This window comes from Nuphar pumila, chromosome 13 (assembly GCF_984573655.1).
Source record: "Nuphar pumila chromosome 13, dmNupPumi1.hap1.1, whole genome shotgun sequence".
Lineage (NCBI taxonomy): Eukaryota > Viridiplantae > Streptophyta > Magnoliopsida > Nymphaeales > Nymphaeaceae > Nuphar > Nuphar pumila.
Genome location: NC_143261.1, coordinates 22717549 through 22745244, shown reverse-complemented (window position 1 = coordinate 22745244; position 27696 = coordinate 22717549). Strand labels below are relative to the sequence as shown.

The window sequence follows — 27696 nt, the reverse complement described above, 5'->3', positions numbered from 1 at the left end:
AGGCAGGGGAGGCCCCGCCCCCTGCCGGCACAATGCAAGAGGCAGGGGGGAACAGAACCCCCTGCCGAGGAGCAGCAGAAGAGCAGGGGGGCTCCGCCCCCTGCAGGGGAAACAAACAGAAGGCAGCCCCCCCCCCCCTGCCGGCAACAAAAGACAAAGGGCAAAGCCCCCTGCCGAGAGGCACCAAATGAGCAGAGGGACTCAGTCCCCCTACCGACCCACTGCAAAAAGGCAGGGGGTAACCCCCTGCCGAAAAGAGGCGATAGGGGGCTCAGCCCCCCCGTCGACCAAGAGCAAAAGGCAGGGGGGGTAACCCCCTGCCAAAACAAGAAGCAACAGGGGGCTCAGCCCCCCCTGTCGTCCAACAGCAAAAAGAAAAGGGTGGCAGGAGGCGGAACCCCCTGCCAAGAAGAGCCAACGACAGGGGGCTCAGCCCCCTGTCGACCAAGAACAAAGGGAGGCAGTGGGGGGTTTAGCCCCCCTGCCAACAAGTGGTGATGACAGGGGGCTCAGCCCCCCTGTCGATCCACCCTGCACACAGACGAAAAGAAGCAACGAAGAGGGGAGGGTTTTATACCTCAGAAGACCGCAGCAACGGGACCGCCTGAGGGGAGTCGTGATTGTCGGGGCTAGAAGGTCGACAGCACAGGCTCCAAGGAGAACGAGGAAGGCGGTGGCGATGAACGGTGGCGGCTGCAGCACCCCGAACGGAAGCAGAGGCTGACGGCACGCTCGGGGTCCCTGGCGCAGCCTCTCACGAAGGGGGAGTAGAGAGGGGCGGCCGATGGCAAGGAACCCTCGCTCGAAGGGTGAGAGGCGAAGAGGAGACAGCAAGGGGAAGAGGGGTGGTCGGCAAGGCTCAAAGGTCACCGGCGATTCGTCGGTGCTCGAGGTCGCTGGGGATGCAAGCGGCGAAAAGCTCCGACGACGGGGGCTCCCGCGCAGTCGACTGGGTCACGGGTGGCCACCAAGGAAACCAAGGTCGCAGGTGGCGGCGTCGAGGACCGGGAGTCGTCGACGCCCAGGGATCGTCGATCGTCATGGAGGCCGGCCGGACGGAATCACTCACCGGCGTCTCCGATCGCCGGCGGGAGCGTGATGGGGGCGGTGCAGATGAGAGAGAAGGGGCGAGGGGGTTTGCCCCTCGCCCGAGACGCCTGCGTCTTTTTAAAAGACGCAGGTTCTCGAGAGTTCGAGAACCCGGGTCCGGGTTGAGCTCGGGTCCGGCCCGGATCCGGGCCCGACACAGAGGTCAGACCCTGACTCGTGTCCGACACGTGCCGGGCACGTGTCTGACACGAGTCGGACGCGATTTTTTTTTTTTTGGTCTTTACACCAACACCATCACCAACCTCTCTGGTACGTAATTTCACCCCACATACTCTTCTACATTTTTTTCTCTTCCCCTTTTTTGTGCCAATTTTGTTTGATCGTCATCAATCTGAGATCTATTCTAGCGTCGCATTTCGACCGCCAAACAGGCATTTTTATGTCGCTGGAAACCCTGATTTTTCGTATAAACTTAGCTCCTAGGTGGTGGTAGTTGTCGTTTAGAAGAATTTTGCATATTTTGGATTTTTGTTAACTGATATGATGAAAATGTATGCATGCGCTAATAGCAACGGTGTTTGGGGAGCTGTGGAGGCTGGAGCCATTGCCATTGCAGAAGAAGGCATTGTGGCGCTACGAGATTGATTGGTTATTGTGTGTTAGCGACTCCATTGTCGAGTTTATCCCTGTGTTGCAGGAGTTTCCTGGTGGCAAGACTTTAGAGGTTTTTACGCATTCATGGTTCTGTATTTTGTTCTTGATCTCGTCCAAATAAGCAGCATTGGGTCATTGAGGATTTCATTTTGTGTGTGGTGAATTCAGGTGATGATAACCCGCCCTCGATCGGATTTGTACATTAACATGTCTGCACTTATGAAGCTTGATGTGATGTTACTCGTAAGATCCTAGAGTGATGCCCTGCGTAAGGTTATATTGATTAATTCCTGCTTGAATTCAATATATGTGGAATTGGAAGTGACTGGATATCACAATTGATGGCTTGTAGGGAATACTCGCTAGTTTTCGAGAAACAGAGTTTTGGTACGTTGATCGCGGGATACTGGTTGATGGTGGTGGTGATCCATGTTGTTCCAAAAGGAGGTCTTACCAACGGCAAGAGGAAAAATGGTGCCTTCCATGTCCGCAAGTTCCGCCCAGTGGGTTGTCTACTGATGCAAGAAAGAAGTTGCAACACTCAAAAAATTGCTTGACTCAAATTCTAAAGGCTTCCTTGGCTATAAATAGCAGCGTACTAGCAAAAATGGAGATACTTGATGTCTACTTTGAGAGCTTGTCAAAGGTAAGTCTTAGCTCTTTTCAGTTGGTTGTGCTAAATGCTTCGCTTGCTTGTGCTCTCAAAGAATTTTTATTTGCATGTATATAAAATAAGTGCTTCTTTGTGGCAATTGTGTGTAGGATTCACTGGGCTAATCCTGAGATGGTATTTTCTTGTTGTGATGGCTTTGTTCTTGCTCGATGTAATTCTGTACTTCAAAACAAGACTTTGTGCATCTATATTTTGTGTATCCTTTTGCCTATTTTGTCTGGATCATTTTGCATAAATAGGTTGTGCTGCTATACTCACACTAAAAGTGAGTATGCCCCTTACTCCCCTGTTGCTAAGAGATTTGAAGATGCTTAAGTCTGGAGTTTCCTTGCTTTTGCCTTTAAACAATTCTAAACCTTTTGGTTGGTCATATAAGAATTTGATTAGATAACATATAATGTGTCCATTGACAACTTATGTTCTAGAGGTCTTGATTTGTTAGTTCAAGAGAGGATGATAGTGTTTTTTGAGATGTTTCATGTTTGCTTTTGGAACTGGACTTTTTTTATTTTCAGATGACAGACACAATTTGAGATGGCGTTTTGTTTTGGGCCCTTGTTTTGTCAAACTGATGGTTGATGAGATGCATCTTTTAATATGTTTTCATGTCCTTGTGACAATAGGTGGCATTTTGCAGGTTGCATTGAAAACATTAATAGTTATCCATAGGATGCTAAGAGATGGTGACCCTACTTTCAGGGAACAACAGCTAAATTTTTCACAAAAGGCGCACATTCTCCAAATGTCCAATTTCAATGATGATTCAAGTCCTATTGGTTAGTGAAGTAATATTTATATCCACTATTCACCTATATAGGAATACATAATTGGCATAAATTTGTGGTTTTGCACTTTTATTTTCTTTTTCTTTCCCAGCTTGGGATTGTTCTGCATGGGTTCATACCTATGCTTTATATCTGGAGGAAAGATTAGAATGTTTCAGAATATTGAGGTATGATGTCGAGACAGAGCGTTTAAGGCCTGGACAAGGGCAGGAGAAGGTACACCTGTTAAATATTACAATTCCTCCTGTTTGTTCTCAGATTTCTGCCAATTTCACTACAAGAAACCTGTGGATTAGCAATGACTTAAATCCGTCGATAATCCGACGCTAATCCGTTGCTAAACAGTTTAGCGATGGATTAGTGTCGGATTAGCGACGGATAGCTTCCATCACAAAATTTCCATCGCTAAGTAGCGACGGAATCTATCTGTCGTCAGTTTTGTCGCTAAGTAGCGATGGAATCTATCTATCGTCAATTTCATCGCTAATTTGTGACGGAATAATGAATGCCAACATCCATCGTAAGGTCGTCATTACTATACGGAGATTTTGGCTTTTCGATGGATTTATAGTCGTCGTTAATCCGTCGCTATATTCGATGCTAATAGTAATTAGCGACGAATATATCCGTCGCTAATTCATCGTAAAATTTTAAAAAAAAAATTAAAAAGGAGAGCCCTGAGGTGTGCGCCTCATACGCCTTGAGGTGCATGCCTCGAGGTGAGGCGCGCCTCAAGCTGATATATATATATATATATATATATATATATATATATATATATATATATATATATATATATATATATATATATATATATATATATATATATATATATATATATATATATAGAGAGAGAGAGAGAGAGAGAGAGAGAAGCTCTTAAAAAATGACAAGATGAATTGCAGTAAGCTTTCTTTTTTCCTTACCATTTACTTTAATTGATAACTCAAACCCCAAAGAAACAGGATTTCATATTACACCTAAAGAGAAGAAGGAAAAGGAGAAAAAGAAATCATCAAATGCAAAAACTGATCAGCTGCAATGGATACAGACATCCCTTTGTTACCGTGCTATATCCTCAAGCAACAGCTCTCTATTTAGCTGCACACGAGTGGCCTTCATAACAGACTGTTGAAATGGAGTAAAAAAAACACAGAAAAGAGTTGGCACTAGGCAAATCTCAATCTGCACAGATGCTACCAATAGTTACTTCTAAAAAGGAGATATTTCACCTTTTCTTTTGGAAGTAACTATTGGAGGGATGTCTCCTTTTTCTTTTGGAATCTTTTGGAAGTATTGGTAGCATTTGCTTATCCAAAGAAAAAGAAAGGGAGACATACATTGAAATCCATATATGTAGCGCGCATAGCAAGCCACTACTAGTCCATCATCTTGAATGCTATACAGTATAGCAGGTCAAACACACTTTCGTTCTCTGTAAACCAACAATATTCTATGTTATTAACTGGTAATTTGAACCATATATTAAAAAGAAAAACTCGAGGCATGTGTCCTATACTCAACAGTGTCACAAATCGATGCAAGACATGACATAGAGGAACCGGGAACTTAAAAAGAGCCTTGTGGCACATGCACCAACTTGGACAATTATTTGGGAAAGTCTTTTCCAAAGAAAGATGGAGAAATTTTCGAAAAAAAAAGCTTGCAGAAGTACTGTAGAAATGGAATCAACTTTTTATTAGAAAAATTTCCTCCATGGCTAGCTTAGCAAAGTTTAAAATTAATACCAACTTTAACTGTGACCATTTATACTTTCAAAGGATGGCAAACATGTTTGGAGGCAAAACCTAGCATACGTAGCAACCAGCTAAACTAAATAAACTTTTGGAGGATTTACCCAAGGTTACAACTGATGGGAGCCACAGCAGTGTGATTGAACCAGACTCCAAGAAATGACTTTCAGGCAAATGGTTGTAAGCCAGAACAATGACGTGTGCAAAAGTTTATCAGCCAAACGGTTGCTCACAACAAGAAAGAAACTGGTGTGAATCAGCATGAATGTAATGTTCACACCAGCTACTGCAAATGGATACTCCCACATGGCTCGGCTGCCTTCCTGCTTCCGGAGAAGGTCTTGAAAAGATTTCTGCATTAGAATTATTGATTAGGGCTATAACCAATCAGAAGCAGCATAACAAAGGAAATACATTTTCTGGTTAACAGATGGTTCTCCATAGCTCCCAGTCAGACCTCTTCTTATTAGAAGTTTATTTGGTGAATAGAAAACATAAAAAATTCAATTGAAAAGATAAGAAAACCAAGTTATGACCATCCTGAATTGCTTCACTTATCTATTTAAAATTTTAAATAGAACATTTCAATTGAAAGTCCCGATATGATCAGCTCCGGGTACAACAATGATGTGGTTAAGCCAATCCAATCCTTAAGTTGTTCAGGCTTGAGCTCGAGATTGTCTTAAGCTCAGTCACAAAATTTTGAACGACTTTTGTAGCACTAGCACCTATTGCCAGATACATCACTAATAAAGATAAAATTAAATGAAGATGACTTCAAAGGAACTGTAGCATTAGGCAAAACAAGCTAAGGAAATTGTCTATTGACCACTGATTACAAAGCTAAGCAGCTAGTTTTACAACCTAGGTAAATTCACAAGCAAAAGATCCAAAAAGATTTTTAAAAAATCTAAAACTTGTAATTTTCAAATATATATTAAGGTACTTGGATTTTTAAAAAAAAGAAAGTAAATGCATGCAGGTATGCACATACACAATTGTGCATAATAAGGGAGTTGTATGGCATTGATGAAGAAAAAAAGAAGTCTGCAAGAAATATACCAGATAATTCTTTGCAAAGAACAATAAATTTTCCAAAGATATAAATCCACCTCCCCTGCATGATCAACTTACATAGTTAGACAAGATAATAATAGTTTCAGAAATATTATCAGAATGTAAAGAACAAGATAGTTTATCACATCCAAATTCTTATCCTTGTTAGACAAGAATGTTAACTTACATAGGTTAACAGATTCTCATCCTTGTTCACAAATGACCACCTTGCTTGAACCAAACCCACATCCACATTGTCCTAAAATCACTATGGAGATCAATCAGCAAGAAATGTAAAGATTAGAAAAAATAGTGAGGCCTCCAGATGTATGGTTGAATTAATAGCACCAAAAATAATCCCATAAATATATACATACATATAAAGTTATAAACATGAAGACATACTCACAAGATATACATACTTTTCAGCATAGATGAAGTGGCATCCGACACTTAGTCAGTTGAGGAAACAGTCGTCCCCAATGCCCAAACTTTCCATTGATCAAGTTTGGTTAATCAATGACTATTTTTCTTTCACAGTAAACCAACCTTCTGTTGTGTGTGAGCATGTTAGCAGTATATAAACCAACCATTTATAGTGTTTAATAACAAGATATTACAAACACATTCAATGCCTCCAAAAATAAATAAATAAAAAATTGCTAAAAGAGACGATTTGTACAACAAGCTACCACCAAAATGGTTCATATCTATACAAAAATGTCAATATATCATTTACATCCATAATGAAATGTCAAAATATCGAATAAAAGAAAGAGGATCTCAAAATCATGTCCTCCGCAACAGAATTAACAATAATCTATAAATCTGAGATAAATAATGGTAGGAAAAAAAAATCTCATATTCCCTAAAAAATCGATTGGTGCTACGAATTTCCAGACTCAAGAACAAGAAACAACCTTGTTATATATGTTCACGAAATTGAAAGGATTTATTCAATTTCTTAGACAAAAATAAAGGTAAGAAGTACAACCACAAAGAAAATAAAAAACACAATTGCTCTAGCAAAAAATTCTAGAAAATTGGAAACTAGAACTCTCGATTTCTCTAATTAAACGAACCGAGTAGTCTGAAACTTCCAGAACCAGAATCGAAAGCTTACTCGTTCGACGGAGCTTTCTAAAAAAAAGAAAAGAAGGAAAAACAAAAACATGAACGCGACTGAAAGATTCAGCTAGAGAAGCAAGAGAAACTAAAAGCATGATCTCTGCATCAGAACAAACAAACGAAACGCAGAAATTTTCAAGAACAATATCAACATCTAGAAATCGTGAAATCGGAAGATCGTTCACCTGAAATCCTAATGTTGTAGCGTTCGGGGCCCGTCGCTGGAGAGCGGGAGGTGAAAGAGGGAGGGTCGCCGGACAGCGGGAGGTGAAAGAGGGAGAGCGGGAGGTGACTGGGGCTGTCGTCGGATAGCGGGCGTCCAAAGAGGGAGGGGGCTGTCACCGGAGACCGAAAGGGGGGCGGTCGCCGGAGAGCGGCAGGTGGTCGATGCGGTCGTCGGTAGCCGGAGAGCGGCAGGTGGTCGATGCGGTCGTCGGTAGCCGGAGAGAAGGAGGGGGCGGTAGCCGGAGAGCGTGAGGGGGGCGGTAGCCGGAGAGCGTGAGGGGGACGATCGTCAGTAGCCGGAGAGAGGGAGGGGTGGTAGCCAAAGAGAGGACGAAAAGCGACGTGGGTGAGAGAGAGAGAGAGAGCGGTGCGGGTGAGTCAAAAAACAAATCGATTTCGTGCCCTAGGGCGTTTTACATCGACAGTTAGCGATGAACTAGCGACAAAATTTTTTCGTCGTTAGTCCGGCGCTAATCAGTGAGATTTTTCAACAGCAGTTAGCGATGGAATATTTCTGTCGCAAACTAGCGATGGAGGTATTCTGTCACTATCTCCGTCGCTAAGCGCGACAGGTTTTGCAACATAAAATTTTAGTCGCTAATCCATCGCTAAGTAGCGACGGAGTTGGCGACGAAAATTTTTTCGTTGCTAATTTCATAAATATTAATGAACTTAGCGACGGATGGTTTTCTCTCGCTAATCCGTCGTAAAAGTTCGTCGCTATTTGGCATTTTTCTTGTAGTGTTTTGGAATTACATAGGTCCGATGATCACACTCCTTGAGTGGCAGGGGCACAGCAGAATAAGAGACATGGATAGTGAGGAACTATTGGAGCAGTTGCCTGCCTTGCAACAATTACTTTATCGTCTTGTTGGTTGTCGAGGGGGGTCCAAGGGTTCCCCCTCGGCGCGGGTCTCTGTTTCTTATGGATCATACTCGATTTTTTACTAGCAACTTAGTTAAAACTGCATAAAAAACCCTAATTTTTGGTCAAATAAGGACTTTGACCCTCATTTGATTAAAATATTCAAGGCGTGTACGCCTCGACTTGAGGCGTGCCTCGAGGCATGCGCCACAAAGCATATGACACGCCTCGGGGCTCTTTTTTTTAAATTTTATGACGGATTAGTGATAGATAATATCCGTCGCTAATATTCAATGATGAATTCTTGATGGTTTGCAATGGATTATATTCTGTCGCTAATTTCGTCGCTATTTTAGCGACGGAATATAATCCATCGCAAACCCAAATCAGTGCTTATTTAGCGATGGACTCACGACAGATCATGTTTGTCGCTAATCCATTGCTAATTAGCGACGGAAGTAGTGACAGATAAGTTCTGTCGCTATTTAGCAACCAGGATTATACGATGGACGTTATCCGTCGCTAATCCATCGTCAATTCATCGCTAAATTGTTTAGCGACGGATAGTATCTGTCGCTAATCCACATTTTTCTTGTAGTGCTATGTGAAACCCACACTATACTATATTCATTTTTTTTAAACTATGGACTGCATGACTCAGTATGCAGTGAATGGTGAATACTTGAAATAAACTATTACACATTAAAGGTTATGATAAAATTTATGACATGATAGAAAAATAACCTAGTTTGTAAATACCTTCATGATAAGGATATATGGTGAAGGAGAAATCCAACTAGCATATGTAAAACCTCATGAAGTCATATAGTTATGAGTGCAATACATAATGCATCAGTCATGATACAACGTGGGTGTTTGACCCGTATGGCCAAGTGGGAGACGTTGGATCCAAAAAGTAGATCTAGTATGAGAACTGGATCCAGTGTAGGATCCAGTTTTCTTGTGACCATAGGGTCTCACGCATGAACTAAGTGGGCCTCTTTTTGAGGGCTTAATTAGTGAGTTATGGGGAGTTATAACTCCACATTCTGTGGTCAGATAGAGAATGTGGAGGGCCCATAACTTGGGGTTTGTTATTGATCGTGCATAATTTTTGCATTTTATTTATACTATTTTATGCATGAACTAGTGAAAAATTGCATTAAAAACTCATTCTTATCAATATTTTTGTGAAACTGCTTTTAAATTAAAAATAAATGAAAATTGTATATTTAAACTCTTTCCTACATTTTTCAGTGTTTTGATTAGTTTAGGACTTTTTAATTTGTAGTTTAATTAGATTAGGAGTTTTAATAATTATTTTATTTGGTTCAGAAGTGTCCTCTCTTTGAAAATATGTTTTTCTAGAGGACTTTTGAAAATTTCAAAAATTAATCGAACCTCTTCTGAAAAATTGTGTGACCTAATTTTTCAATATAATACTATTTTTTCAGCCATGGAAGGTGTCTTCGCTCTTGGAAAATGCATGCCTCTGTCTCCCTCCCTCTCTTCTCTTTCTTCCCTGTTTCACTCATGATTAGTTCTTCCCATGTTTCTTCTTTCCCTCTTGTTTTGTCTTGCTTCTAATCTTTGTTATCGTCAGCTTCTTCTTGTCCCTATCATTGGAGATACCTACAGCCAAGAGAAAAGTCCATGTCTTCTTCTCAACCCCTCCATTGGGAGTAAATCACGAGCCGGCATCGTTGGCAGATCATGCATTTCTGTAACTAACTTCTATGCTTGGTATTGCTCACGGTTCCCAAATCTGCGAGTGTTGCAGCAGTATGCATTAGGATGATAGGCAGTAATCTCTCTAGTTAAATCTAGTAGTTATCATGTTATTTCCTTCTTAACTAGTTAGTAGATGTGAATCTATCATAGAGTTAAATCACATAGTCAATTAGTCGATGGTTTTTAATGTTTTTTTGAATTAGTTCAAGTCGATACTTTGCAAGCAGTTAGACAGGTGGTGTCAATCTGCATTGCAGTTAGTTAATCTTAGTTTAACTCAGAATTCCATATTGTGTTATGATATTAAGCTGTTTTCGAATTCACATTTTGATTGACTTGTAGTTGGCTAGTGGGTTTAGTTAAGCCTTATAGTCAATTTGTTATTTGATTAATTAGTTGCTAAGTCGTTATTTGATTAGTCCACGTCATCGTATTGTTAGAAAGTAATTAGTTTTAGATTTCACGTGTTTTATTAAATTGTTAATTAGTTTGTTATTTAACTATTCCAAGTAGTGAGTTTGATTTAGTTTGTTCTTTTGTCATCTTGCGCGTTAGTTTGTTACATGTTAGTTCTTAGGTTGTTACATGTTAGTCGCATGTTAGTGGTTTGTTAGAGTAGTTTCTTGATTGAATTATTAGATTCTGATATTGTTTCTCACGTTCTCTGAGATCGACCCGGACTCCACCACTCGTGTGAGCCAGTTTTTAGTATTTGGTGTCTGGCTTTCATAAAAAATATTTTTATCAAAAATATATCTTTAAAAATTCATTTCATAAAACTTACACCAAATTTTTGGCACCTTTTTTGGGGAACGGCGATAGAAAAATAAGTATTCACTTTATTGTCCATTGTGTGTTCTCATTTTACTTAGGATTGCTAGTTTTCTTTTTGTTCCTTATTTAGGGCTAGTAGTTTATTTTTTGGCTTATTACTTAGGATTGTTAGTTTGTTTCAATACTTAGGATTGTAGAACCACGTGCTTGTGAGACCTTGAGACCAATTTACTATTCGTGTATGGCCCACCTATTAGGCTACCCCTAGATGGTGACTGTGCATAATTGGTATTGTACTCATAGTTTGCTTTTCGCAAAATATTTGTTTGGGTGCAAGTGTGTGGTGTGTGTTTACTGCTTTCTTTCCTTATTTTATTTTACCCGCATCGTGGTTTGTTGTGATATGATCACGCTGCGTGTTAGGTAGGTAGAAAGTCGTGCTTTAGGACGGTTGCTACACTGGTCTACCTTGAGGTGTATGCAAGGGCGATGCTCGCTTGACCTCGAGCTTGTTGAGCCTCTTGAGGACCCCGAGTCTATTATTAGGAGAGCCCATCGATCCGGCCCCATGGCTAAGGATCAGCAGTTGACCCATCCCCTAAGGGAGTATTTCATTTTCAATGAATATACTCTCGCCTCCTCTATCGCTAGACCCATTGTAGGAGCAACACAGTTCGATATCAAGGCCAATATAATCCAAATGTTACCAACATTTTATAGTCTTAGCAACGAAGACTCCTACCATCATCTTAATGAGTTCCTCGAGATCTCCTCTACGGTGCAAATCAATAATTTTGGGGATGATACGTTGAGGTTGACGTTGTTTCCGTTATCTCTCAAGGACAAAGGCAAGTACTAGTTGAAGGCTTTAGATATGGTTCGAATTACCACTTGGGAACACATACAGCAAGAATTTCTCAAGAAATACTTCCCAATTGATAAGACAACCCAGTTTCAAAAAGTCATCACCAGCTTTTCTCAGATTGAAGGAGAACAATTTCATGAGACTTGGGAGAGGACGAAAGATCTTGTTCGAAAGTGCCCCCACCACCAAGTGCCTCGTTGGCAACTGGTGCAATACTTTTATGATGGCATGACCGAGAAGGATAGGCATATAGTTGATTCTTTGTGTGGGGGCATGTTCATGCTCAAGAGTGAGGATGAGGCATGGGCCCTGTTCAAAATGTTGAGTGAAAATACTATGCATCATGCCCTAGCCTCGATACTTGATACGATCACATTTGTTCCTAGTTGTCATAAAAAGGGAGGAATTTATGAAGTTGGGTCCAAACATGAATTGCAAATCAAAGTAGACCAGTTGACTAGGAAAGTTGATTAATTACTGGCCAACCCAACTTCATTAAATCACATAAAAAAAGTATGCAAGATATGTGTTAGCCCTGCATACTATGTTTCAAACTGCCTGACAACGTCACTCTATCTTGAATTCGTTCAGAAGCAAGTGAGTGTTGCCTAAGGTTTAACCAGATCGATGCACTATCCATATACACCCACCTATAACCCGGGATGACAAAATCACCCCAACTTTCCGTAGAGCAATCCACAAGCCACACCCTATCTGCCTTCCCAAACACAGCACAGACCGGGTAACCCCCCACAAGGCTACCAGCGATCCACATTTTCACAGGCGCCTCCTCAGCTTAGCTTGCCTTCTCCCTAGGAGCCAACATCGAGTCAATCTTTTTAGGAGGAGCTTCTCGAGGCCTTCTCTAACTTCAAAGCCAACATCAATTCCCATACGTAATCGATAGCGAAGCTAGAAACTCAAATGGGACAGTTGGTTGAAGCCTTGACCAGGCGAAGCGAGAGAAGACTTTCAATTCAGTCTATTGTCAACCCGAGGGGTAAAGAACCAATGCACCATGGCCTGCATCTCACAGAGTCTCATCAAGAGCAAGTCAACTCTGTTATGACCCTTCTGAGTGAGAAGGAACTCCATCCTACTTAGGAGAAGACTGGAGAGCCCAGTGACAGACCTATTGACCAGTCGATCTCCCCTTCTAGTTCCAAGGAAAGCAAGCAAGGCCCATGGCCTATGCCTTCTCTATCATATATTCCTAAAGCCCCTTTTCCTTAGGCTTTGAAAAAACTGAATGATTTTAGCAGGCCAGCGGCTAGAATACACGAAATGCTTGACATATTCAAGCATGTTCACATAAACCTTTTCCTGTTGGATGTCATCCAACAACTGCCCGTCTATGCAAAGTTTCTTAAGGAACTTTGCACGCAGAAAAGAAAGTCAAGATCGCTGCCCTAGAAGATCTTCCTGACTGAGCAGGTGAGCTCTATGTTTCGACACCAAGCTCCACCTAAACTGAAAGATCTTGGGGCATTGATCATCTCTTATGTCATAGGAAACATGACCATCAAGCATGCATTGCTCGATCTTGGGGCTAGTGTGAATATATTGTCAGGTTTCCTTTATAACATTTTTGAGATTGGGGATTTAAAACCCACCACGACCATCTTACAGTTAGCTGACAAGTCTACTAAGCTACCTCGGGGAATCTTAAAAGATGTGTTAATCAAGGTCGAGGACTTTTATTTTTCTATTGATTTTCTTATTTTGGACATCAAGGGCACTGATGTCGCTCACCAGACCTCTATCATTCTTGGCAGACCATTCTTGGCCACTGCCAATGCTCATATTGATTATCGTATTGGGGAGATGGATGTTTTTTTTGGCAACAAGCAACTGCAGATAAACATTTTTTATATTGCCATGAGAGCGAGAGGAAGTGACAAATGCTTCCATGTGATGGACGTTAAATGAAAACAATCCAATCCGTTGTTAGATGTTTGCTTGGATAGAAATTTGGTTTATGGTTCACCATCATTTGTGAATAATCTTCACGTGGAGACTAAGCTCGTTCTTAGCAGACTAGAGAGTCATTGCAAGGCTCAGAGGGGTAGAGTTGGAGGAAATGTTGTAGAAAGGGTCATAGATGAAACCATTTTCCTCAAACCTCCCGATTGAGTATGACTTCGCGTCCATTGATCTCATGGACAATTAAGGGTCACTAGAGATTCGTCTGACTGAAGACGTAAAATTTAGCGCTCTATGGGAGACAACCCATATTAGTGTTGTGATATTAATATTTTTGTTGTTTTCTGTTATTTTATTTGTTCATGAACATGAATGTTAGATCATGTATGCATTGCATTTGGTGCATTTTTATGAGTTGTGAACATTGAGACAGGTGAAATCTCTGCAGAGCTAGTATAGGGCAGCATCATGTAAGATTCCACAGTATGGATCAAGTGACTTCTACTACTTTCCTCCTATATTTTTTGTTTCTCATATACATTTATATAGCTTCATGCAAGCATGGGAGAGCGCCACTAAGGAAAGTGTCATTCAAGCATGGGGGAGGGTATAGTTTGCACACCCAAAGTTTTTTTGTCTTTGTACTTGCACATTGTTCAAAACTCATAAAAATGGGGCTTTTAATGAATGAGTTTGACCTTATATAAATATTTTACATAATCTAATATTTTTAGAGAATTTTTAAACCCCACAAAAAAAAAATCTGACACCCGTCTAGAAAAATATAGTTATTTATGTGGATTTCAAAGAAATGGCGATAGATGTATGTTAGAGTTTATTTTGAATTATAAGTATGAATATGCACGGTTTATTGTTGAAAAACTAAGCAAATAATCAAAAATTGAAAAAAAGAGCTCAAAAATTAAAAAAGAGCATATGTTTAGTTGTTTGATCTCTTTGTATTCCCTAGTAGCTGGACTCAGACACAAGTTGAAGTGTTTGATTTCCATGTCGAAAAGAATAATGAAGGAAGTCACTTCTTTGTTTAAGTTAATATATGTGGCCTATTTTGTTCGAGCGAGTAGAGCCTGAGGGGTGTTTACACCTGGTGCCCTAAAGCCATCTGATTTGGGAGTCACCGGCCCGAAAGCCCGCTACATGGACTTTATAGAGAGCTGAATAGATGTTGACATTGCACATGATAAGAAGAAAGCTATACGTAAAACTATGAAAATTGAAGGTCTAGTGAGTCGAGCAATTAAGTTTGAGGGATACTTTGTATCTGGTACCCTAAGGTCGTCTGATCTGGGAGTCACTAACCGAAAGCTCATTACACGGGTCACGAAAACTGAAAATTTGATATAGTGCTCAACAAAAAGAAAGAAAGAGTATAGAATTAAGAGCAAAAAAGAAAAAGTTCACTGCTTAGGAATAAGTATTAAGAAAACCTATGCAGAAAACATATGAGTGAGGATAAGTAAATAATGACGTGTATATATTTGATTTTCTAAGAATAGGGCATAAATGATTATGATATTTAGAAAAGTGAAAGAAAAGGTTTTATTCTGTGGTGGCCTGTAAAAGACCATAATTATGTTTTGATAATGTAATGGCATGTATTATTTGTAAAAACCAACTCCTCAATTGCCTAATATTTTTTTAAATTAACTTTTTATGCATACATGACAGAGATGTTTGCCGGTACCATCACTACAAATCCTCACGAGACCTTATTTGTCTACTAGGGTAACCCAGGGGTTTAAAGGGGCTTGTTGCATACATTAAATGCAACTGTGATTCTTACGAAAGTGAGTTAGGTTTTTTTCTTTGTTAGTTTGCTCTTTGTTATTCAGGGTCAGTTTGCTCGAGGACTAGCAAACGATAAGCATGGGAAAATTTGATCATGCATAATTTCTACATTTTATTCATACTATTTTACGCATCATCCAGTAAAAAATTGCATTAAAAACTCATTCTTATCAATATTTTCGAGAAACTGCTTTTAAATTGAAAATAAAGAGAAATCTCATATTTAAACTCTTCCTTGTAATTTTCAGTGTTTTGATTAGTTTAGAACTTCTTAATTTATAGTTTAATTAGATTAGGAGTTTTAATAATTATTTTATTTGGTTCAGAAGTGCCCTCTCTTTGAAAATACATTTTTCTAGAAAAGGTCTTTTAAAAATTTTGAAAATTAATCAGGCCCATTCTGAAAAATCGTGTGACCTAATTTTTCATTATAAATACTATTTTTTCAGCTATGAAAGGTGTAAACTCTTGGAAAATGCAGGCATTTGTCTCTCTCCCTCTCTTCTCTTCCTCTCCTATTTCATTCATGGTCGATTCCTCCCCCGTTTCTTCTTTCCCTCTTGTTTCATCTTGCTTCAAATCTCTGCTATCGTCGGCTTCTTCTTGTCTCCATCATCGAAGATACCTGCAGCCTGGAGGAAAGTCCACGTCTCCTTCTCAACCCCTCTATCAGGAGTAAATCGCATGTCGGCATCGTTGGCAGATCATGCATTTTCGCGACTGACTTCTATGCTTCATATTGCTCATGGTTCCCAGATCTGCGAGTGTTGCAGCAGCATGCATTAGGATGATAGGAAGTAATCTCTGTAGTTAAATCTAGTAGTTAGCTTGTTATTTCCTTCTTAACTAGTTAGTAGATGTGAATCTATCCTAGAATTAAATCGCATAGTCAATTAGTCAATGGTTTTTAATGTTTTTCTAAATTAGTCCAAGTCGATACTTTGCAAGCAGTTAGATAGGTGGTGTCAATCTGCATTGCAGTTAGTTAATCTTAGTTTAACTCAGAATTCCATATTGCATTATGATATTAAGTAGTTTTAGAATTCATATTTTGATTAACTTGTAGTCGGCTAGTGGGTTTATGTAAGCCTTATAGTCTATTTGTTGTTTGATTAATTAGTTGCTAAGTCGTTATTTGATTAGTTCATGTCATCAGATTGTTAGAAAGTAATTAGTTTTAGATTTCACATGTTTGATTAAATCGTTAATTAGTTTGTTATTTAACTATTCCAAGTAGTGAGTTTGATTTAGTTTGTTTTTTTGCCATCTAGTGCATTAGTTTGTTACATGTTAGTTCTTAGGTTGTTACGAGTTAGTCACATGTTAGTAGTTTGTTAAAGTTTGTTGGAGTAGTTTCTTGATTTTTCTTGATTAAATTATTAGATTCTGATATTGGTTCTTTCTGTGGTTCTACTTGTTTTATGTTTTTTTTTTAGGAAAGCGGTTAAACATGTTGTGAGCCCTTAAAAGTACTCATGAAGAGCCATCTGAGGTCCCCAAAAGACCCTTGAGAAATCCTTAAGCAGCCCTCAACAATAAGCAAAGGAATATCAAATAAAGCAGAGGGATCAAAAAGGACTATAAGCTCAAGCATTGAAGACCCTTTTCTTTTCTTTTTAGCTTAAGATATATTCATTTATTCATTTTGGGTTTGTAATAAGGTCACTTAATTATTTTTATTTGTTTAAACCCTCCGCAGAGGGCCGCATTCATAGTTAATTAATTAATTAATTCTTTTATTTTTCAAGGCAATCAAGAGTAGACTAGTTTTCTGTGAAATACAAAGTGTTTCTTCCGTCCTCTGAGATCGACCCGAACTCCACCACTCGTGCGAGCCGGTTTTTAGTATTTGGTGTCTGGCTTTCACAAAACATTTTTATCAAAAATATATCTTTAAAAATTCATTTCATAAAACCTACACCAGTTATGCTTGAGAAGGTAACAGCTACTCCAAGGGAAGCTATAAGAGACTAGCACTTGCGTATATGCAAATGAGAGAAAATACATGTGCGTTATCTCCCTTGACGCAGGCCACTTATCGAAAACCCCTTTTCATCTTCATTGTTCCTTCTCTGTGCATACATCGATCTACATCCTTCAGCAAAAAGGTTATAAATGCTACAACCTTGTTTCAAGGAAGAAATGCATAATGAAACTTCCTTGAAGATGAGCTTTAATTTTTTATCAACTGGTGAAGTAAATGAAAGTGAAAGGGGATTCTAGGGGAGAGCTTTTACCATCTATTCTATGTTTTCTAATGGTAGCCCTCATAATATTTTATTATTTGACACAAAAGAGATTTCAAAAAAATTGAATCATCTAAGTATCCCAAGGAGCATCTGCAGTGTTTACTAATCTGCATTAAGTTCTTAATTTAGACTCTGTTTGGGAGGAAAGCATCATAGAGCTGTTGGAGGCAAATTGGGATTTGAGAATCAACTATTTCTCAACACCTGCTTGATGAGCATGGGAAAAGGCAAGGAGGGTTTTGATATTCAAATGAGTATTTTACAATTTTAAATGCTTCTAGAGCCCCAATGTCAACTTACTTCTTGAGAAGATATTTACCAAATCTTTTAGCTCCCTATTTTCTGTCAACCCCCAAGAAATCTTCAGACAAGGGCTTCAACCCCCACCAAGATGTACTCTTATGATCATAAGCCAATACCATCGACTACTGGTATACAGCATGATTTCAGGAATCCGGAAGGAGATTGAACTAGAAGCAATAGAGCTCTTTTACCCATGATGCAAGAGCGATGCGATCTGGGTCTAAGGATCCATTTGGATCATGTTTTAATTTTGGTTTTTTTTATTTGGATTTTTATTTCAAATTGGATCTTTCAATTTTGAAATAGGGTTTTTTCTTTTACCCTATAAATACTCTTTACAGAAATTCTTAGGGGTAGTTGATGGATGAAACCTCGTTATTTTCTTAAATTTCTACATTAATTTATTTCATGTTTCCCATTATTTTCTTGTTAGCCTTGATTTCTGTATATAGAAGTAGAATAGTGTAGATTTTTCTGCATCTTCGAGATCGAGGGTGCATCAACCCAACTGTTGGAGGAATCCTGCTTTTGTAAGTTCAATGACACTAAACCCTCAAAATACCAGCAGATCATTAAGCATTCGGGTGTCCAAACTCCAAAATATGACGACAGGTAAATATATATTTACAAGGATCTGCTATCATAGAGTTTCATTCTGAAGGAATAAGATAAGTATAGGAGAGGAGTGCAAGTGGATGAGACCATCTCTGCTTGATTCCTTGTATCAGGCAGAAGAAAGCATGTCACTGGTTAAAGCTCACAAATTTTACACTAATAATAGTATGTTCTTTCTTAGAAAAGAAGAATGATCCCAAAAATCTTTCTGGTCCATCAATCTATAGATCCACCAAATGAAGTAATGGTTTCTCACACCATCAAACCAGAAATCGTTTGTGATGCTCAATGGGTAACATCAGAACCTGATGGATATACTCGGAAGCCCCCAAACAGAAAGAAGGGAGGATCACAGTGGAGAAGTACACCAAATCAGCCACACCAAATGATGATTAATATTGAGACACTTTTGGAAATGGTGCAATTCTTTTATAACCAACTCATCAGCACTAAGGTGCAAGAAGAAATATCACCACTAAACGGTGAACACATGCATGTAGTAGTGTTTTCAATATAAAAAGACAATTGTCAGATAAGATGCAAACTGTAATTCTAAATGTATGGAAATAAAGAATATGCAGTAGCATAGATACTCCAAAAAATTGAAGAAGATTAGCTTGATGATGAACTTTTGTTTAAATCAGCAGCGGTGATTAATGGCAACATATTCATTTAAAAATTTTAAAGGACAAAAAAACAGTGTTTAATAACTTGACATCTTTAATCTGCCAGCTAGATGATGATGGATCGTTCTTCAGACAGCATAGGACGGTGAAACAAAGCACAAGAATGCCTTAGAGGAAATACTTGAGAAATAAAGCATGTTTCTACTGATAAAAACAGTAGAACGAAACAAAATCCTAAAACAAGTAGTTATAAGCACAGATAAGAGATGTAGAGAACTGCAATCTTTCAGAATTCTTCAGTAATTGGATTTATTAATCCATCGAAACCTAAAGAAGGATCAAATCCATGTTCTTGTTAAACCGTTGAGATAAAAAACAAAATAAAACTTAATGTGGAAGCGATACCTAAATCTATTGTGCTCTGGTCGATCGTTGACGGGTATGATCTTACAGAACCTGTACATTTGGTCATTTTCCTTTCTCTAAACCTAATGAGAGGGATTGAATCTCTTCCTGACTTATGCAAGAGATGGCCTTTATATAAAGTTTGGAGACCATAACCTAATATATTTAGGAGTCTGTCTCCAATTCAGCCCATTACAGAATTATAGACAGGGCAGGTCATACCATATGAAATACCACAGGGCCCATCCGGATTAGATCACATAAACCGGGCCTGAACCTGGGACAGTTTTACAATATGTGGTTCAACGTATGCAGACCCACACGATTTTTTAATAATCTCCCACTTGGGCTACATACGTAACCTTATAATCACACATTGTAACCTTATGAGCTCAAAAATATTGTCTTATCAATTGATATCTCTACCAATTTGGTTCATTGACCATGTCAACATAGAACCAAAGTGGTTTTTATTACAAATAACGTAATTGGACCCATCAATGATCATGTATATCGACATAACCAAATGACATGTATCAAGTATGGATGTGAAGCATAGAAATTACATGCAATGTGATCAAACATGGCTATTTTCAACTGGTCCTTCGTGAAAACTTTAGTGAGACCAGAACATAATGAGTATAGAATGAAACTGAAACTTTAACTTTATACCAAAGTGGTAAAAGTAACTTTATTATATCATAGAACATCTAAATACAAACTCTCACTAAACCAGCATATCATAAAATGATAAAACACCCATGTGAGCAGTATGCTCGTGAAAGACCTTGGGTGGCAAACCTTTGGTAAGCAGATCCGCAATAATAGAGTTTGTGCCAATATGTTTTATCGATATTTGACCATTCTGCACTCTTTCTTTAACAACAAGGAACTTAATGTCAATAGGATTTGATTTCGATGAGCACCTATTGTTGTTGGAATATAGTGTTAAATTATGTATATATAAATATATATATATATACATATACTTATATATATACATTCGTATATATATAAGTATATATATGTATATATGTATATATACATAATATATCGATTTTTCTTTTTTTGTACAAACCAAAAACCCGATAGGGGTGTTTTGGTAAATCCACATGTACTTTTTCTTTTTTGCCTTTTTTCTTTTTTCTTTCTTTTTCCCCTTTTTCTTTTTTCTTTTTTACTTTTTCAGTTTTACTTTTAAGGACCATAAGGGGCCCCACCTATCTAGTCGTTGGGGCCCCAACAGTCATATTTATGACCGTTGGGGCTCCCAACGACTAGAAGGGAGCCCCCTTTATGGTCCTCCTTTAGCTTTCCTCCTCTATATATAGAGGAGGCTCCCCCTTGTAAATATATTGGGTTTTCACCCTTCTCTTCCTTTCTTCAATAATATCCAACTTATGACTTTAAGTCATTTTCTACTTTTGAGAGTTTTGTGTGTGCACTTTTAGTGTTTGTGCTCTTGGCTCTAGTGGTGACTCTTAAGGAGTGCTTTTTGCTCTATTGGTGCTTCCGCCCCTTTTCATTACATGGTATCAAAGCTCGGTTGGTGATTGGGCTTCTCTTTGTAATCTTGGAACGTGTGCCTCTCAAATTTTTGAAGAAAGGAAAGATATTTGGTGCCGATGGAACGTGATTCTAAAGTGGAGCTTTCTTTTAAGCTAAATGGGTCCAACTATCTCATGTGGGCCTCCGCTATAGAAAATCATCTAAGAGATAAGAAACTTTGTGGTTTTGTTATGGGAACTACTCCCGAACCCTCTTTTGTTCTCACCAAAATAGAAAATGAGGTTGAAAAAGATTTAGATGGCGATGAGCGCATCAAAGCTATTAATGACCATCAATCCAAAGTTGACGATTGGGAAAGTAACCATGCCAAAATTTTGGCATGGTTTATGAACAATGTAGACCTTAAAAATTGTGCTAATACTGCCAAATTTAGAAGGGCCAACGAGGCATGGTTTTTCCTTAAGGGTATGTATACCCAAAAGGATCTTTCTCGACAATTTTTTTGTCAAGAAAAAATCCGTTCCACCAAACAAATGGATATGAGTGTCCGGGATTATTTTAGCTCTCTAACTCCTCTTTGGGATGAACTTGCTCTTCTTGAGCCTAAATGGGTTGCTCCGGAAGATATTGAGTTAAGAAGGGAAGAAATTGAAAAGGAGTACTTTTTTCAATTTCTTCATGGTCTTCGCTCGGAATTTGAACAAGTTAGGGCATCTCTTCTCCATAGAAGCAAAGCCCTACCTATTGAAGACGCCCTTGCCGAAATATGCCAAGAGGAAACTCGACTTGGCTTAAGTGTTAAGAGTGATGAAGTTTTGGCTGTTACTAGGCCCGGATCAAATGTTAAAGCATACAGACCTCCTCACTTTAACAAAAATAGTAATGGGCCTAGAAAGGGAATAATATGTCATTATTGTAATGAACCGGGACACATTAGACCGGTTTGTCCCAAACTTGAGGGAAAAGTAGCCGCGGTTGGAGAAAATTCTCCAAAGAAGGAAGAAGAAAGTGCCAAAGAGGGAGATATCAAAGAAACTCTTAATCATATCTCCGAAGTTCTCCAACATCTTCTCAAGACTTCTTCTTCAACTTCCGGAGCCGCCATCGCCTATTCGTCATCACCTCCAGGTATGTGGATACTAGACTCTGGTGCTTCTTTTCATATGACATCTCATAAAAACTCTCTTTCAAATGTTTTTTCCGAACCCATATCTTCTTATGTTTCAACGGCCGATGGAACATCATTGAAAATTGAAAGTATTGGAACACTTGATTTTAAAATTTCTCAAAACTTTTTCGTTCCTAAAGTAAGAATTGTTCCAAAAATTAATTTAAACATTTTTTCCGTTTCTCAAATCACCGATCATGGATGCCAAGTCTCTTTCTCACCTAAAGATTGCACCGTGCAGGATCTCCAGTCAGGGAAGCTGATTGGGCAAGGCCATAGAAGGGGTGATCTCTATTTTATGGACTTTTTGACTCTTCCATCTAAGTCATCTTGCAATCTTGTTAAAGACAAAAGCATTGGAATTTGGCATGAGAGACTTGGCCATCCAAATTTTGTAAAAATGTCCCTTTTTCCGTTTTTGAACAATACTTGTAAAGACAATCACATGACTTGTAAAGATTGCATTTTTGGGAAATCTAAAGCTACTCCATTTCCTAAAGAAGTTACTTTACCACTCGGCCATTTGAACTTGTTCATTCCGATGTGTGGGGACCTTCCCCTATTTTGTCTAAAGGAGGATTTTCGTATTATGTGGTCTTTATTGATGACTTCACTCGATTTACGTGGATTTACTTCCTAAGTCGCAAATCTGAAGTTTTCTCCTTCTTTAAAGAATTTCATGCAATGGTTAAAAATCAATTTTTGGGAAATCTATCTATTCTTAGGTCCGATTCGCGAGGCGAATATATGTCCAATGATTTTCAAAGCTATTTAAAAGAAAATGGAATTTGTCACCAACGCACTTGTCCCAACACTCCGCAACAAAATGGTCTTGCGGAAAGAAAGCATAGACACAAAATAGAAACTACGAGAACGTTATTAATTTCAAAAAATATCCCAAAATCCTTTTGGGCCGAAGCGGTTCTAACCTCAACATATCTTATCAATAGAACTCCTTCATCCTTTTTGAAAAATCTTTCTCCATTTGAAAAACTTTACAATATGTCTCCCGATTATAAAAGACTAAGAATTTTTGGATGTAAATGTTTTGTTCTAACTCATAAAAATGATAAACTTTCTCCTAGGGCTATTGAATGTATCTTTTTGGGATATGGCGAAAAACAAAAAGGTTATCGATGTTTTGACATACTAAAAAACAAACTTTATATCTCTAAAGATGTCACATTCCTTGAAGAGGAAAATGGTTTTTCGCACCAATCAAATGAAAATATTGATTATTCCTTTCTATTTGACTTGTTGCCTCAAGAAAACATCATAGATGATCATATTGATCCTAGTGAACCTCTTAGTGAAGATCATTTTGAACATCCAAATGATGATCAAAACTAAGAAGAAAATGTTTCAAGACAAATACAAGTCTACTCTAGAAGAAATGAAAGGAATCCTCTTTGTGCCCTTGAAAAATTCTCTCAAAGTGAGTCGATCGAAGAGACCTCTCAAAGAAAATCAAATCGTATTTCCAAAATACCAAATAGATTTGTTTCTTATGATTCTTTTTCTCCTAACTTCCGAGCATGCCTACTTTCTCTTCACTCCTTTCATTAACCATCTCATTACAATGATGCTAAACAATATACTCATTGGAATGAAGCTATGGAACTAGAACTTAATGCTCTTAAAAGGGCGCAAACTTGGGAAATCATTGATCTTCCCAATGGCAAGAAACCTATTGGATGTAGATGGGTTTTTAAAGTAAAAACTAAGAGTGATGGTTCATTAGAAAGATATAAGGCTAGGTTGGTAGCCAAAGGATATGCCCAAGAGCATGGGGTAGATTATGATGAAACTTTTGCCCCAGTTGCTCGAATGACTAGTGTTTGAGCTCTTATTGCTATAGCCTCGGTTAAAAAATGGTCAATCTTTCAACTTGATGTCAAAAATGCCTTTTTGAATGATAATTTAAATGAAGAAGTTTATATGGAACCACCTTCAGGTATGAATTTAAATGGAAAAGTTTTGAAATTAAAAAAGGCCTTATATGGACTTAAGCAAGTTCCTAAAGCTTGGTATGACAGGTTTAGTAATTTATTAATCAATTTAGGTTTTTCTTCTTGCTATACTGACACTGCTCTTTTTGTTAAAAGGACAGGTGACTCCATTATTATGCTTCTGTTGTATGTTGATGATATGATCATCACTGAGAATGACAAAAAGGGAGTAAATGATGTTAAGTCTATGTTAAAAGAAACTTTTGATATGTCTGATCTTGGTTATTTGAGATATTTTTTAGGAATTGAAGTGGCTTATTCCGCGCGAGGATACATCTTATCTCAAATGAAATTAGCTGCAGAAATTTGTACCAAATCAAGAATTTCTGATGAAAAAAAAGTTGAGACTCCCAAAGTTATCAATGTGAAACTGAGACTTGAAGATGGTGTTCTTCTTGAGGATCCAACCCCTTACCGTCAATTAATCGGATCCCTCCCCTATCCATCCATCACACGTCCAGATATAGCTCATGTGGTTCATGCAGCAAGCCAATTTCAGCATGCACCTACTTCGGTTCATATGGCGGTCATAATGAGAATTGTGCGATATATCAAAAATACCATCTCCAAGGGACTCTTCTTATCATCTTCCTCATCTCTTGAATTGACTGCTTTTACTGATGCTGACTCGGGAGGAAATCCCAATGATTGTATCTCAATTACGGGTCTTTGCATTTTTTTAGGTGAATCTCTCATTTCATGGAGATGCAAGAAGCAGCAGAAGGTCTCACTATCATCTACTGAAGCTGAATATCAGGCTATGGCAATGACAACTATGGAAATCGTATGGCTCAGAAGTCTCCTCGGTGACATGGGCGTTCTCATTTCCACTCCCACCAAGCTCTGTTGTGATAACAAAAGTGCGATATACATTGTCAGCAATCACACCTTTCATGAGCGGACCAAGCATATCGAAATGGATTGCCATTATGTTCGAGACGAATATCTCAAAGGGACCATCACATTACCATATGTCACTTCAGAATATCAATTGGCTGACTTTTTCACCAAGGCGCTCCCAACTCCACGATTCATGTTTCTTCTTGGCAAACTTTCGGTCTTCTCCCCGTAAAGTTTGAGGGGGCATGTTAAATTATGTATATATAAATATATATATATATATACATATACTTATATATATACATTCGTATATATATAAGTATATATATGTATATATGTATATATACATAATATATCTCTTTTTCTTTTTTTGTACAAACCAAAAACCCGATAGGGGTGTTTTGGTAAATCCAAATGTACTTTTTCTTTTTTGCCTTTTTTTTCTTTCTTTTTCCCCTTTTTCTTTTTCTTTTTTACTTTTTCAGTTTTACTTTTAAGGACCATAAGGGGCCCCACCTATCTAGTCGTTGGGGCCCCAACAGTCATATTTATGACCGTTGGGGCTCCCAACGACTAGAAGGGAGCCCCCTTTATGGTCCTCCTTTAGCTTTCCTCCTCTATATATAGAGGAGGCTCCCCCTTGTAAATGTATTGGGTTTTCACCCTTCTCTTCCTTTCTTCAATAATATCCAACTTATGACTTTAAGTCATTTTCTACTTTTGAGAGTTTTGTGTGTGCACTTTTAGTGTTTGTGCTCTTGGCTCTAGTGGTCACTCTTAAGGAGTGTTTTTTGCTCTATTGGTGTTTCCGCCCCTTTTCATTACATATAGCACTGCTGAATTATTGTCACAAAATAACTTTAATGGCCTTTCAACATTATCCAAAATTTGTAGCCCTGTAACAAAATTATGTAACCATATCCCATGGTTGGATGTCTCATAACAAGCCACGAATTTTGCTGCCATAGTAGAAGAAGCAATGAGTGTTTGTTTGGCACTCCTTCAGAAAATAGCTCCTCTGACCAACAGAAAAACATAGCCCGACATGGATCTGCGACTCTCTTGACATCTAGCAAAATCAGAATCAGAATACCCAATGATCTCCAACTGATCTAACTTCTTGTATGTGAGCATGTAACATTTTGTTCTTTATAAATACTACATAACCCGTTTGGCTGCTTTCCAATGATCCATACCTGGGTTACTAAGATATATTCCTAATATCCTAATAATGTACGCTAAATCCGGATGTGTACATACCTGAGCATCTATGTCACACGGTGTAACGCCCCAAATTTCAAACTTGCGAACCCTTTTCAGAAAAACAGGCAAGAGACTAGAAATATCTCTTTCCTTCAGAGTTTGTTTATGAAATCAGCGGAAGATTTTTCTTTGATAAATCATAAGGCAAGCTGACAACTTTGGGCACGTTAGCTAAAAGAACCAAAACTCACAAGATTCGGATATCCTAAGGGAAATCCGATACAAACCCAAGCGTCCAGGACGCGAGCTAAGAGCAGGAAGAAGGAGTCTTGAAGCCATCTTGCAATCGCGTCATCGCCCATAGAGTACCTAATAAACACCTGTACCCATAGAATGGGTTAGTTTCGCGAAAAACTAGTAGGTGCACAAGAGAGACTACAAGGAAACTGAATTAAGTACATTTAATTCAGTAGGCTACGCAGTTTAAAGCAGATATGCAGTTAAACAGGTAAGCAATGCAAGCAGGTGAATAGTGCAAACACGTAAGCAGTACAAGCGAATAAGGCGTGTGAGCGAGTAAGTAGTGCAAGCGAGTAAGCAATGCAAATGCGTAAGTAGTGCAAACAATAAGCAGTTCAACGCAAGTAAGCAGTTCAAAGCAAGTAAGCAGTTCAAAGCAAGTAAGCAGTGCAACTGACCAACGCAGCATACGATCAATTTGATCGTAAGCTGTGAACTACTACGCAACAAACTTGTCCTCGTTCCTAGAACGAGGTCTCTGCATCTAATCACTACCAGGACATTGCTTGTCACTCCCTACTTCTAACCAACGCTTTGTCCTGAACGACCTTAATCTATCCTCATCTCTCAAAGTCTTACGCGGCTAACCGTCACCGGTTATGACACACTAAGGCGTCATACTTCCTCAGAGAAGCTCACCCTTCCGTAGAACGTCCAAAACATGATCCCTAACTCAAATCACTAACGATCTGATTCTCACATCTGAGTCATGCATGTAATCATGCTAAAACAGAAAGCCGAAACTATGAATTCATAGTTGGCTATCACAAACAATCTCAGAAGATCGTCACAGCTCACCATAACTTTTTATGGTAAGCGAAAACACAAGATCCACGTCGGATCGTTCGGTCCGAGAGATATACGACCGGACAAGGAATTACCGCCCTAGAGGGTATACCTGATCTTGGACCCTACACTTCCTCACAGGAGTTCACCGTCTTTGCAGTTACCCGTTCGTGGACAGTGTACATTCTCACAGAGATCTCCCACTCTAGCCGGGTCACCCGATCTGGGAAATGTATAACCTCACAGCGAAACCTTTGGGAAACCGATCCCCAACATATGCCATATCCAATGAAAATCATTGCGATACACGCATCAACACAAAAGACCGCTCTTGGGGTCGATAACTACTAATACAAACAACAAGATCAACGCCGGATCACCTGGTCTGGGA

General features: G+C 38.8%; 1 protein-coding gene across 1 annotated transcript; it reads left to right on the top strand.

Moving 5' to 3' along the window:
* Positions 1-1098: 1098 nt before the first annotated feature.
* Positions 1099-3492, top strand: LOC149818075 (rop guanine nucleotide exchange factor 1-like). Its single transcript, XM_089986140.1, has 7 exons — positions 1099-1135; positions 1620-1774; positions 1873-1947; positions 2057-2350; positions 3015-3153; positions 3254-3378; positions 3421-3492. Exons 1-7 carry the CDS (start codon positions 1099-1101, stop codon positions 3490-3492), a joined length of 897 nt encoding a protein of 298 aa, XP_089842266.1.
* Positions 3493-27696: the final 24204 nt, after the last annotated feature.

Coding starts and splice junctions, on each gene's coding strand:
- LOC149818075 (XM_089986140.1), top strand. CDS start 1,099: ATGGGGGCGGTGCAGATGAGAGAGAAGGGGCGAGGGG. Junction 2,351..3,014: donor ACTTTGAGAGCTTGTCAAAG/GTAAGTCTTAGC, acceptor GGCATTTTGCAG/GTTGCATTGAAAACATTAAT. Junction 3,379..3,420: donor CTGGACAAGGGCAGGAGAAG/GTACACCTGTTA, acceptor GTTTGTTCTCAG/ATTTCTGCCAATTTCACTAC.